This window comes from Homalodisca vitripennis, chromosome 4 (assembly GCF_021130785.1).
Source record: "Homalodisca vitripennis isolate AUS2020 chromosome 4, UT_GWSS_2.1, whole genome shotgun sequence".
Taxonomy (NCBI): Eukaryota; Metazoa; Arthropoda; class Insecta; order Hemiptera; family Cicadellidae; genus Homalodisca; species Homalodisca vitripennis.
This window is the reverse complement of record NC_060210.1, coordinates 105739056-105753093: the sequence shown is the minus strand read 5'-3', so window position 1 is coordinate 105753093 and position 14038 is coordinate 105739056. Positions and strand designations below refer to the sequence as shown.

At 32.2% G+C, this 14038-nt stretch overlaps 1 protein-coding gene across 1 annotated transcript in view; it reads left to right on the top strand.

Moving 5' to 3' along the window:
* The window catches only part of LOC124359894 (MFS-type transporter SLC18B1-like), a 54028-nt gene that overhangs the window by 15967 nt on the left and 24023 nt on the right, over positions 1–14038 (top strand). Inside the window, exons 2-5 of the mRNA XM_046813016.1 lie at positions 11757–11891; positions 12110–12205; positions 12446–12519; positions 12976–13123. Of these exons, the coding sequence (XP_046668972.1) occupies positions 11757–11891; positions 12110–12205; positions 12446–12519; positions 12976–13123 (453 nt within the window). The remainder of the gene's footprint in view (positions 1–11756; positions 11892–12109; positions 12206–12445; positions 12520–12975; positions 13124–14038) is intronic.

The window sequence follows — 14038 nt, the reverse complement described above, 5'->3', positions numbered from 1 at the left end:
TAATTGTCGATGATATGTCAATATATGATTGACCAGTGGTCAAATTCTAGTATTATTCCACTTGGACCGGGCTGTTGTTATCTTGTGTGTGTTTCCACTCGTGACTGCCAGTGTCAGAGTCAGTAGTAGATTCACTGACAAGGGTCAGTATACAGACACAGCACCACACCCTCCTAGCCGGGTCAGACTACTCACGTCTCCTCTTGAATGTGGACGGACACTTCCAACGGTAACTAATACTCTTAGATCCTATACATGGGCTCATATATTATAATTATATTGAATACTACATGTCAATTAAATACTATATATAAGTGTTTGCCGTCATTGCTACAGACAAATGAATGAAGGCTGTTGCGTCATCGGGCTCGTTGGACTTTAACAAATTGTTATGTATTGTTTAACAGTAATACTTTTTAGGGGGGAAATAATATTTACATCTGTAGAAAGGTTGTTTACAACACGTTCCATTTATAGAAAAATATCAATTTTTGTATCATAACTGCTCATAGAATACTTTCAACCACTAACACAACATAAATATATGCATCAATTTGGCCGGTAGACGCTGTTCTCCACGCTTTAAATGGAAGTTTAATAGGCTATGAATTTCTAACCGCTCGAATGCTAAACCAAAAAATCTCGCCGTTAGTGTAAGTAACTATTGTCCTTACGCTGCTACTATCCACATTTGTCGCATATTAATTTAATTCATAAGTAGACTATGTTATAAATATTGCTAATTTCAATTGAAGCACTTTCAGGTCACAACTAATCCTACGTCTAAGATTTTGCCAATGTGGTATTTTGTTTTTTTATTGTGCGTAATTTGGGTTCATATTATTTCAGCTTCAGTGCACATTTTAACTAATAAAAATAACATAGTGTTTGTGAAGAAAACAGTTGGTTTCATTTTTACCTAAGGCGATTTATGGTATCTCGACGATTTTAAGCCTTTATGGTGTTTATTAAAACTGCAAGAATATTCCTTATACAGTATAGTTTTCCTGCACAATCTGTAACAGTTACCTACGATATAAAAACAAAGTGTTACAGAACAGTTTTTAATTTCAGACTAATAAATGTGAATAGGTAAGAAAAATGCATACCAAACAAATATTGTCGTTTTTAATAATCCGCTGTTTCTAAAAACGTGCCTAACAAATTGTACTTAAATGGTATTTGAAATAACTTCATTAAAAGGCACAATACAATCCTTTTTATAGAAACGTGACCTCAGGCAAATGTTAATGAATTGTGTTAATGCTCCCTGTATAAAACAATCTATAATGAATTCTATAAAACACTAGCCAATTACTGTTAACTGAATCAAGGTTGTACCTATATACTTCCTAATTGAAAGACAACTATTAAGGTAATAATTATGAGTCGTGGTCTGGTTCACCTACATGACCCGCCTCCAATCTATTATGCATCCACTGAAACACTAGACTATCAGTCTGAAACGTAGAGGGTATCAAGGTTAAATCTATTTTATAAAGCTGGCAAAGTCTAGAAAACATATTCTTCCTGGTAAGTTTTAACAAACAAACAAATTTAATATTATAAAAAATATTTAAAATCTCAAAAGTAAATTAAGCTAAACAAATATAGAGGAGGGTGTAATAGCGAACTCTACTATTTAAAAATACACTAATTTTAAGAATATATGAGTTTAAAAACGGTCTCTATTATTAACAATTAAAAAGTAATATGAGACGTAGGGTTGATTGAAGAACTATTTATTATATATTAGCAGTTTCCCGCGGCTTTGCACGCAATTTCGTATGCTTTGCATGTGTATGAGCACTTCTGGTTCGAGTGAATTATATTGCCGACGCCAATGTTGAGTTTGCCTTGTTGCCACGACCAAGGAAATATGTCGAAAATTGTAATTTACTTCCAGTCTAAGATATTTCTGATGCTACAATTCAGTTTGCTTTGTTGCCCTGACAAGAACCTTATATACTCATAAGCAGGTCAAAAGACAACTAAGATGGGTTTTAAAACAGTCTTTAAATTTATAGTACAAATCAGAAAGTAACTTTGTCTTTGATGTCTCCATTGCAGTACTGACCAACCACTGCATACTATTACATAAAACGTTCAGTTAAAGGTATATTTTTTTACAGAAAACCCTTCATTTTCTTATTTTCTATTTTCTTACTCTGTACTCAACAACGGTAGCAGAGACGGTTGAAATAAGAAATGTTGTTACCATCAAGGTTACTATATGCTTTCAACAATATAAAGTATGTAAACAAATTGAAAATAGTTGTTAAATTAATTACATATGGTTATGCGATCATAAAACTATGATTGTACAGAACAGTTAATTACATTCAACAGGCTTATTCAATTAATAATATGTGATTATTGTAATGCAACTTTAGAGATCAAGATGAGATTTTTTCCCAAATTTAAAGGCCAGTGGAGCGTAGCCAGGACGGATTTTCGAAATAGGAAAAGGCTTATGTGTTAACGATGAACCCTAAGAATGTTTATATAAAATCTAAAAATAATCGCTGTAGTACTTTTTACGTGGTTGAGTAAAAAACACAAACAAGTATAGATTTATATTGTATATATGTTTTTTTTTTTTTTTAATTTTTATTAATATTTATTTTCTTTAATCAAAAACCCTACTACACCACAAAATAAGTCAATAGTTCTCGATTTGGACCATTAAGCTGAGATGTAAGTTTGTGACGTAATTGTTTAGAGCAATATTTATAAAGCTACATATTCTCATAATAAATTATAAAATGCGCTTAAAGAGGAAAATTATAAAAGCTATTATAAGCTTACCTTGGTAATCGTTCACTAATACAAAAAAAATCAGTAACACTACTTTTCGAGATCTCAAATCTCATCTCTTCTTCAGGTAAATAACTAACCTAATAAATAATTACAAACTAGGTTAAAATAAACATATCATACCAGAGCGTACCATAACGCAGAGCTCGAAACGTAGTTTTACTGATTTTTTGTACCACCGAACGATGGAAAGTGTCCGGAAAAAATCTTGTTTCCTTCACAACCCTTCCATCATCAAAAACAAACTTCAAACAAAGAATTGCCTTGGTGGACAGTCGAAATCTTTGTACATAACCTGAACTGAGGTAAACACTAGATTACGTAAAAACTATGTAAAAACTAGATTCCAGTTAACTACCGAGACCAGTTTTGCCCAGTAAGAATTTCGTTATTTTTAACTTCAGATTCTCGACACACTGATTCGTGATTTATTCAATTCCTCACGGTGAGTTCAAACATATTTTGATGATTACAGTATTCATGTTTTATTTTATTTGGTGTAAATAGTCACATCCATTTATATACTTTAACCTCCTAATATTTCTTATTTCATATTTTTATAAATATAAAGAATATTTCCCAAATACAGTAAAAACATATTCAATATTTCATAAAACATTTACTCAGAAAGTTGTGTGTTTGAACATTACATAGTTTAAACATGGTTTAACAAGAGTCAAGAGATTCGTCATAAAAGGACTAGGCACTGTATCATTTGCACCCTCATTTTGTTACTAACTAGTTTATTAGACTATTACTGAAGTTTTAAAATTATACATAATCCCACGACATATTACTAATTTTCCAACCTACCGAATAAATAGCGGGCGTACTACCTGGTTTGATTTTATCGCTCTGTCAATGTAGGAAGATTTTTTTAAAGAATTTGTATAAATCATTCATTCATCATTCACTACTATACATCCTAATATTGCGCAGTCGTATTAGTTGGTATCTAAATCACCGTAATTGTCGACATATAGCCCACGAGAAATCCCTCTATCAACCACACATATGATATGTAATATTTGATCAACACGTCATTCTAGTAAATTAATAAAACTTTTTCTTTTCAAAGTAAGACGTCCTCGAACCGAGATGGAGGTTTAGGAACTAGCCAGATATTCATGTCAAATATTCATTCAACGTGTTGCGACTGTCACAAAAATGACTTCTTTAAATCAGACTTTCATTTTTGATACATTTAAAAATCTTAATAATAGCATACTCTAAGAGAAATATTTTTTGTACCTATAATGATAGTTAGAATCTTAACTGCGGATATCTTATCTTTGTAATTTTATGTTTTGAATGTTTACAACACGTAGACGATACTATTGGTTCTCCCGAGGCGTTGGAATATGGAGGAAAATGGAGGACTATGTTGACATTGCCACGTCATAACTTTGTATTTATATCTGCAAGTTCTCTTTTTCTAGATTCACTTACTTCCGCATATTGTTCGGAATTGTTATCGATATCTCTTAAAATTTCGTCTACGACTAATTGACGAAAGAAATCTCATGAATCCGTTAGAGAGAGTACTTTAACCTATAGGGCCTACTCCTATCAAGAGTAAGAAGCAGCAAACTCATGGGTCGCACTAAACACATACGATAGCAATGGAGGTTACTGAGCTAAGTTTTCAATGTTGTGTAAAGCTTTTCTTTACTTGTATTGTGTACATTGTTCCAATTAAATTCCTGTTGCCTTCAAAACCTATTGCCACCTATTTCCCATATATTAAATGACCATTTTAGTTAGTGTTAAGTGTTAGAAATCCTAGGCACTTACATATATGATCTGGAGAAAAAGACACATTTAAAAACGTTTATATAAACTGCTGCCGTTCAACTTAATTCAGTTGCGTAATTTAGAAAGGTGTTAAATTAACCGCACATATAGTGCGGTTAATACGGCATTAATATTTACGTGCTGCCACATTACCACATTTGTATGGTACTATCAGTTAGGCTTCCAATTAAGTGTTTAACGAAAGCTGATATTCTTGACACACTATAGGGATTAAAAAATGTCATTCGTATGCATTCTTGCATTTTGGTTTGGAATGTAGATTCTATATTCAATGTTTAAATAATCTGGTCGAAGACCATTAGATGTTTTTGTTTTCTGTGTTTTTTCTCTGCATAACACAGTGCATTGTGGAGCATACCAATGTACTTCATGCATCCATATTGATAGAAGTAATTTCCTTGATGTTTATTAATAAACACATTTCTTGTCTTTCACAAATTACAGTTAGTTATAAACCCGTTGCAACAAGGGCGCGTGTTTATTCATGATAGCTGAATTCCCTTTAATGGAAATAATGTTGCACAGCATATATATTAATGAACTGTGATGCAAAAAATGTATTTCATTTAGCCATTGTCTTGAATGACTAGTAGTAAAATACAAATACTACTCAGTCACTTTGTCATTTCTGTTTAAGAATAATCTTATTTCAATACATTTCGGTTTGAATTTTCCTGAATAACTCCTGTAATTCCAGACTCCACAATCGAGGTAGGTATCACTTCATATTCCATATATAGTCCATAGTTTGTATGAAAGGCTTTAGCCAATACAAACTATGGATGTAGAAATCTGCATTGTCAAAGATATAGTGTACAAAGACCTTTCTCGTTGATTTTTACTAAATAATTATTCACCAGTGAATTCATCAATGCTTAAGTTTCGTAATTCGAGTGAATGCCCAGAAGTCAAAAGTATATGCTGTGAATGCTTGGATGCATGCAAGCACTGCAGGTCAGATCTGATGCTACTTGAAGAGGACAGAAACCATCTTGGTCTCACAATGGATACTTATACCATGACCTAAACAGGTAAATATGTTGTTCGCAGAACGGTATAATACAAAATTATTATGATCGTTATTATTATAAACCTCAATTTTTAAAATTTTTTAAAGTCTGATGACGAGGAAGGAAGAAATATCGCGAGAGAAAGGTTGATGTAGCCATTGCACGCCGTGGAGGCGGTTTGTGGAGGCCGGGTAATGCTCTATTCAAGAGCTGTTCTACGAGTTTCCGCCAATACAAATATTTGTACAAATTTTCCCGCCGGTACAACTTTTATTTAACGCGATTTGGTGAAATTAAAAAAAAAACAAAGCGTTTCGTGGTACGTGGTAACGAATAAAAAGACATTAGTATAATACTTAAACATTGTACCTCAAAATCGGTTATGACTACTTGTCGCCAATTCAATTTGTAACTAAATTGTTCTTGGTATTAGCTAGATTTTGATCATTATTGGTTGGCTTACTTGTGTGCTCTTTAAGATTAAACTAGTGATATTTTAATGAAAGCACAAAGCATTTATTATTTTACTAAGTGTGCTTAAAACGCTTACATGCAATTTTCCTTAATTTGATTTGCTTCCTTATACCTTCTTTTTGAATATGATAAGGTCGAGTTAAAAAAAAAATCAACACTATATATCGGTGCAATCGGTATTAAGTTGGGTTATTTTTATATTACACCCCTATAACATACATTCTCTAAAGGCAGAAAGAATTAAAGATAATTGTGATCACTCCATTTAAAGGCATTTAAAGTAGTAATAATTGCGGCTATGATAAATTCAACTCCGTGGAAAACGGACTTAAGTATATAAGAATTATACACGAACTACAGTCATATCACTGAATTGAAATGTATATAATTAATGTTTCAACATTTTCTGGCTTCAGATGTAGTATCTTAGTGTTGTATAATCCAACGCATATTCCTACAACTTAAATGTGATTTTTTTAATGTTGTGAGCAGTGAACATTAGGCCCTGATCTCCAAAATCCCAAACGTACTTTGTGACATAAGTGGCCTTTCTGAAAATAAATTATTTCTATGATCATCATGTTTACCACTGTTTAGGATTTGGTATACAGAAGTAGGCTACGGATACAATAAAGACAAATGCTGTACAGAAGCCACAGCAACGAAGGGTCTGGGACAGGTATGGATTGCCACATTCAGTATCGTGACACGTCGATCTGTGTTACGTCACTGTACTGACTGTTCGAATGTACAGGCGTGGTGTCACGTACAGATGACTTTGGTCATCTGATTTATAAATGTTTGTCTTAAGCGTAGCAGAAAACTAAGTACGATGTCTTTAAAAGTTTCTTTAGCAGATGTTCTAGAATGGTACGTAAAGTAAGAAACACTGCAAACTGTTTCCAGGGTGTATCCAGGGTATACAAAGTGAATCCCATTTAAAAATTTAATTATATTTTTAAACAATTTAAGTGTCAGGATATACCTAATTATGTAGTTGTTACTATAACACTTTCAGCCTACAACACTGAATATATTTTCCCTTGGTAATAATAAAAACTAACAGTACTTGTGCAGATGTTGTATGCAACAGTAGTAACAATATCCTACATACTGTTATAAACCCTGAACAGTTCAGGATATATCCCTGTAAACCGAAATCGAAACTGTAGGAGGGTCGTGAAGTGGACTCTGAGCGCGTGTACATTCACGATTCACTCTTTGTAAGTCACGGAGAGTTTATTACGCTTCCCTAGAATATCGGATCGGATTGTTATAATTTGTTCACATCTTTAATGATAGATACAATCATTAACACACTCAACTTATTAATGTTATGAATCAGACTATTAGTAAGTAAGGTGCACTTTTGGACTTAAATTTTCATTCCTTTGGCTTTTACAAGTGAAGGCTTTTCGGTCATCTCACACCTTGCACCTATGCTCGCTTCACCCGTTGCACACTTCATGCTTTGTACAGATCGTAACTTGTGTTGAAAAACTGATACAGAAAGTTGATTAATAGGTTAATGGAATAGTGTATGTTGTAGTATTTTTGTGTGGACATTCTGAAGTTTAAACCTGGGATTGTTTGAATATCACTTCAGGATAGGCTTAGATTGCTTTGTTAGCGTGTGAAAATACAAATCGCTTAAATCGGGATTCGGCCCTGGGTCGAACAATGTTTCCAGATAAGTGTCGAGGGCACTAAAGTAAATTCAAATAAAACTGGCGGGTCAAGATCAAGCTTCCAAACAATTCATCTGACCATTATTGTACAAAAGGTTATTTTCAAAGCTTGACCTTGATCTGCTTGCTCGATTTGAGTTTACGATATGATTCATCATATTCAATTTACTGAAGGGAATGATTAATTGAACGAAAACAGTTTTTGAGGTGAAAAGAAAAATGTCTTTGTTAAAGAGGCGGAATTAGGGCCTAAAGGTCCTACCAATCAATCTCAACAGTAATAGAACGATCATTCAAGCACTTTCATGGAATGCCTCCAGTTCATATACCCTTACGGCATACTAAATATATTCCTGGTGACAACGAACATGCCACAAACCCCACTCCGTGTGCAGTTAGCTTCGTACTTCCTGTGACCTCTTTAGCACCGTAATTACCTTTGATGAATACTGATACATAACCAGATAATAGAGATTGTCCAAGCACAGCAATGGTACAACTAGATTCTGTTCTGAATATAAAAATATATCAATGGAATGTTGGTTTGTACAACATTTCAGCTCACTAACCAAGTTTATAAGGTAGGCTAATGGAGAAAATGTTTTATAAAGCAAGTTTTGCTACACTGTATTGGTTTTTCTTATAGTTCTTATTAAAAAAATCTTATTCATTCTTTCATTAACAATCTCCAGAATAGATGAAAGAGGTTTGGAGATATTCACGGAATTAGTTTAGCAGTAACATCAGAAACTCACTACTAAAACGCAGCTACGAGGTTTTCAGCCGGGCTAGTCCCATACAGTGGCGTAGCAAAGGGGGGGCGGCGGGGGCCGGCCGCACCGCGTGTCACCTTTTTTGGGGTGACACCCACCCGTTCTCTCAACTTTAAGAACAATGTACAAACAAACAAAAAAAATCGCTAGCACAAAAATTTCTTTTTCGGGGATTCCTTCACTAGCACTAGCTCAGCTCTATGTATAATTCGGGTATTCCCGCAAAAGAGCCTGCTGCTGTCGTGGGGGATTCTCCGTCCCATACTCACGATCTTTGACGTTTCAGTTGCAACATTTCTTATTTGTTTCGTGAAGTGAGTTGTGTTTGGTTGGCGTGAATTGTTAAACATTTATTATTCTATAGTGATAGATAATAAAAAGAAAAAAATAGATTATATCCATGACCTTTATCATATAAAATTTATTGCTTTTTACTTTCGATGGGGTGACACCACCAAATTCCGCACCGGGTGCCACCCAAGGTAGCTACCCCACTGTTACCATAATTACTTTGGATGCTCAAAACACTTGCTGTTATTGTAAATCTTGGCTTTAAAGTATTTATCCGACCTTTGTTAATCTGCAATTACCGTGTGTATACTTGATTGTCACAAGAACTGCAGCTAAGGTTTTTTTAGGTACCTACCATAGATACTCTCAGGAGGGCTTGGCTTTGTACTATTGTTCAATGTCTCACCGTGTATGAGTGAAATGAACAACACATAAGAAAACAACAGAAATCTGACAATTTAATAATTATAATAAAACTCAAATGTGAACCTTTTCAGTTCAAAAAACGTATTAGATTACAGGAACTAACCTTTTATACCATTGAACAAAGGTGATGAGGTAAATTTATATCAACTAAGTTACCTAATTATGTAATATTATACATTTACGAGTATATTGTCAAAAACTTTACAAAAGCTTACTACCACTTTTACTACAAGCTAAGGACAGTCTTTACTGCTAATATGCACATTAAGTACTTAACATTTAAATTTATCAAAGATGTAGAAATCTCCAATGTTATTAGCAATAAAATTAAAAGTTTACTTAGTGGCAATCTTCGTTGAGTAAAACTTCTATAGTTATATCATCATGTCAATGTTCTGCTGAGCATTATCTTCTGTCACGAGCATCACTCTCTTTTAACAAATCACTTTACATTATTATCTTACACTGTACTAACATAACATAGATAGTCAGTCAAAGACCTTTGAATCCTAGACAGCATTTCTTTGAATTCAAAGGTCTCTAAGTAAAGTTACAAGCTCTCTAATTGTATTTCCTAAAAGTAATCAAACTATAAAATATTAAATCAACAAAACTGTATTATTCTCAATAGCAATTACACAATTCAATCACTAATTGATCTAGTTATTAAACAATAACAAATAGCACAAATAATTTGAATCAAAATTATTGTTTTTATTTCTTATACTTTGTTTTGTTTGTTGCTATAACAGGCTTACAAATAACATGTACCTACAGCTTAAGATTTGTACACCCATAGTGCTGTATTCAGAGTAGAAAAATATTTCTTCCATCAGTCTTTATAAACTAGAGAAAGACAAGTCAGTACAATAGGCTCTCTGTGTTCTTGAAACGGTTTTAAGAAAAAAAGGATATGTTCGTTAAAAATAAATATTGACAATGACTACAATTGAATCAATTAAATTTATTACAAATATGCACCTGAATTACTAAATTTTCAAAATAACTACAATATTGCATGTGTACATATAAGTATTATCTGTTTATGACAAGCCTTTATGGATTCAGTATGCATATGTATAATATTTTGGAATTAAATTATAATGGGACTCAGTTAAACTTTTTATTGCTAAGTTCATTTCATAGATCACCCTCATGGTAGAAATTTTAAGAAATGTTATAAATTTTCTCTGATACAACTCAGAGCCCAAAACCACCATGATTAAAAAATGTGTGTGTGTGTATCTTAGATACATATATTATAAGTGTGTGTGTGTATGTATAACGCGAGCTTGTGAACATGATAACTTCCGTAATTTGTAATGGGTCCAGACTAAGCTTTGTATAAGGCAATATTTGCACATAGCTTGGATGAGTTCATTAGCCAAGTATTAACCAATGAAACGTTTCAAGATGGTGGCCATTTGCATTTTTGCAAACCTTTTAACTCGCCTATTTCCCAATATAGACCTAAAACAACACATGTTCAAAATACATTAGGTAATTATAGACAGGTTTTCTTTCTTTTTTTAATCACTCTACGGTTTCAAGATGGTGATCTTTCAGAATTTGGAACATAAGTGGTTATAAATTCAGTTATTGTGCATTTTATGATAAAACAAAAAAATCATTCTAAATTCCAAGATTATTTACGTTAATGTATGTTTTTTTCTATCTAGTAATGTTTTCATATAGTGACCTTATAAAGTATATAACACCATTGCGGAAATAATTGTGAACAATTATATGTCATAAATTCTAGGCCAAATCAAACTCAATTTTGGTACTAAGACAGTACTTATAGATTACTTGAATAAGTTTGTCAGCTAATCTCAAACAATAAGTAGTTTCAAGAATGTAGGAATTAGTTATTTTACAAAGTAAATCAAAATTTACACTTTTTATAAAATTATAACTTACACTTTTTATAAAATTATAAAGAAATTCCATGCAACCTTAATTTGTATTAATTTTTCAATAACTCTTAAGTTTTCAAGATGGTGGTAGTTGGAAGTTTTAGTGTGTGCAATTAAATAGTTTTAAGGAAATATTTGTACAAACATAATTTTGGATAGAATTTAAATAAATAAATTCCATGTTTTTACGAGCAAATTAAGATGTGTATGGCTATTTTTATCTTGTAAGGTTTGAAGATGATGGGAGATTCAAAATATTTGTAAGTGGTACAGTAAATTAACGTGTCAACCTTGAACGTTGTTGTGGGATATTTTTAATTAAGATACTTAGGTACTTAAATTTAAGATAATATGTATTATTTTAGGACCAAAATAAAAGACGGAATTTCCTGAAGCCTATATTATAAAAAGTGAATTTGAATGTATTGTACATTGGTAATATAATAACAATGCATAATTTATTACTCCCTACAAATAGAGTGCCAAAGATCTGTTAGCTTTAATTGTGTATACACAACTAATTGTGCATACTGATTGTGTTTACAGATGAGTCCTGTGTTGTTAATGGGAGCACCTCCCAAGTTAACCAAGAGGCAGTGGCTGACTATGGCTGCAATTGGGAGTGTTCACTTCTCCAGTGCCATTTGTATCTCCTTGCAAGCTCCCTTTTACCCCTATGAAGTATGTGCACATTAAAAATTTTATTTATGTATATATATAATATACATTTTAAAAGCTGCAAGTATATACTGTAGTGGAGTGTGATGAAAAAGTAAATATTTAAAACACTTTTATATTATCATCATGTTAATTTATGAGCAGTGAAAATACCTATCTTGAAATCTAACTTGTGTTAATTTATCAAAACCTGATTATTTGTATATTATTATCTGTTTCAGGCTGAATTAAAACAAGCTACTGCCACTGAATACGGACTTGTCTTAGGTAGTTTCGAACTTGTGGCTTTCCTTAGCAGCCCTATTATAGGAAAACATGTAAGTGTAATGTATAGTTTTGTTTTTATAATTTGTTAAAAGTATAAACTCGTATATTGACAAACCTCAAACAATATAGCATAGAAAAAGGTACTACAGAGGACTTACTGGAAGTGTAATTCTTGTGTTTATTCAGTTTTTAGTAAATATATTTTGAGATTTGTTTTGTTTGCATTTGAAAAGTTTTACATAAATCTAAATAAAAGTATTAAGGGTTTGTAATTGATTCAATTGTTTCAGATTGACACAGTAGGAATAAGAACTTTGCTTAACATTGGTATGGTGATAGCAGCAATATCAGCTATTTTGTTTGGGTAAGAAATGTCTGTCTTTCTCTTATTATTAAGAATAATAATTTTGTTTGGTCTAGTATATGACTAAATTTAAAATGTTTGAAGTTATAAGAAGTAGCAGTGATCTAAAGTAACTGTATTAAATATTTTTTAACACAAAAATGTGTTCAGGCTAATTAATATAAAAAAAGCAGTACCGATACATTAAATTGTAGTTTAACTATTATCTAACGAAATGAGAATTAATTAGGTATTCTTACCTCCGTCCAATCCAAATAGCAACCAATAACCATGAGGTGTTGTCAATTTAGTCCAAAAAGGCGCATTATCAATGAGTTCTATTGAAATCAAATTTTCATTTGTTACACAATTTGAAAGTAAAATATTACTGTGAAATGAAAATTAATAAGATTATGATTCTGTTTTTAATATATGTGAATAACTTCAAGTGTAATAAGTGCATCTCATATATTGCAGGATGCTGGATTATGTGATGGATCACAACTGGTTTATCTCGTTATCATTTCTGCTGCGAATAACTGAATCTCTAGGCTCAACTGCAGCTCTTGTTGCTGCATTTTCGATAACTGCTGCGGTTTTCCCTCAGTCTATCGGCACTACTTTTGTAAGTCTCAATATATATCTGTGCCTTGGTGCAAAAAAGGCCGAAGTCCAAAAACCTGATTTTTCACTACGGCTTGCACAAAATTTCTTCATTTGTTGAAACATTTACTGTGAAGTCAAATTGAAATATATTTCAATGAAATTTTCTACCTTAATATTAGTTTTATAACTGATATTTTTGATAATAACTAAATGCTTGTAATATTTTTTAAAACATTTTTGTTTAGGACATTGGCCTTTTTTCTTAATTTTGGTAATTATAAATGTTTACAAAATTTGTGGAGATTGGCCCTGTAATTTTATATGGTGTTTAAATTTAGTTACTCAATAACAGTAGTTTCTGATGAAAATTTACTATTTTGTTATTAGCACAAAGGAAATTAATTCAGGCATATAAAAAAAATCAATGATCTATTCATGTCATATTTATTGTTTTTCACACACATTGTTTGAAACATTTTTAATATAGGCTAAGCGTGTCTTAGAATATGAATGAAATCTTATCTACAGTATAACAATGTTATTCCCATATGGTTTTCATTACACCTTCACTATTATAGTTTTCTTCCCCAACATCGTCAGAAAAGTCTTCAAATGGATTTATATCTTCAACCTCGGAACTACTCTGTAGGCTATTAATAAAAGCACTGTAGTACAGTTTGCTATTAGTACTAATATATGGCATTAAAGATGTAAGATCTTCTACTTTTTCTTTTGACAAAGTAATTGCCGTATTATTGATGGGGACAACCATACACCTTTGAGTATGCCGTAGCGTTTTTTTTTCTGCTTATGTCCAAACACCTTGAACTCTTCAGATTCCTTAAACGATAAATTGTACAAAATTTGGGAAGAGTTTTCTTTGTTGTGTAATCATATTTTAACCAATGAATAGAGTTCCAGTACACCCTTTCAC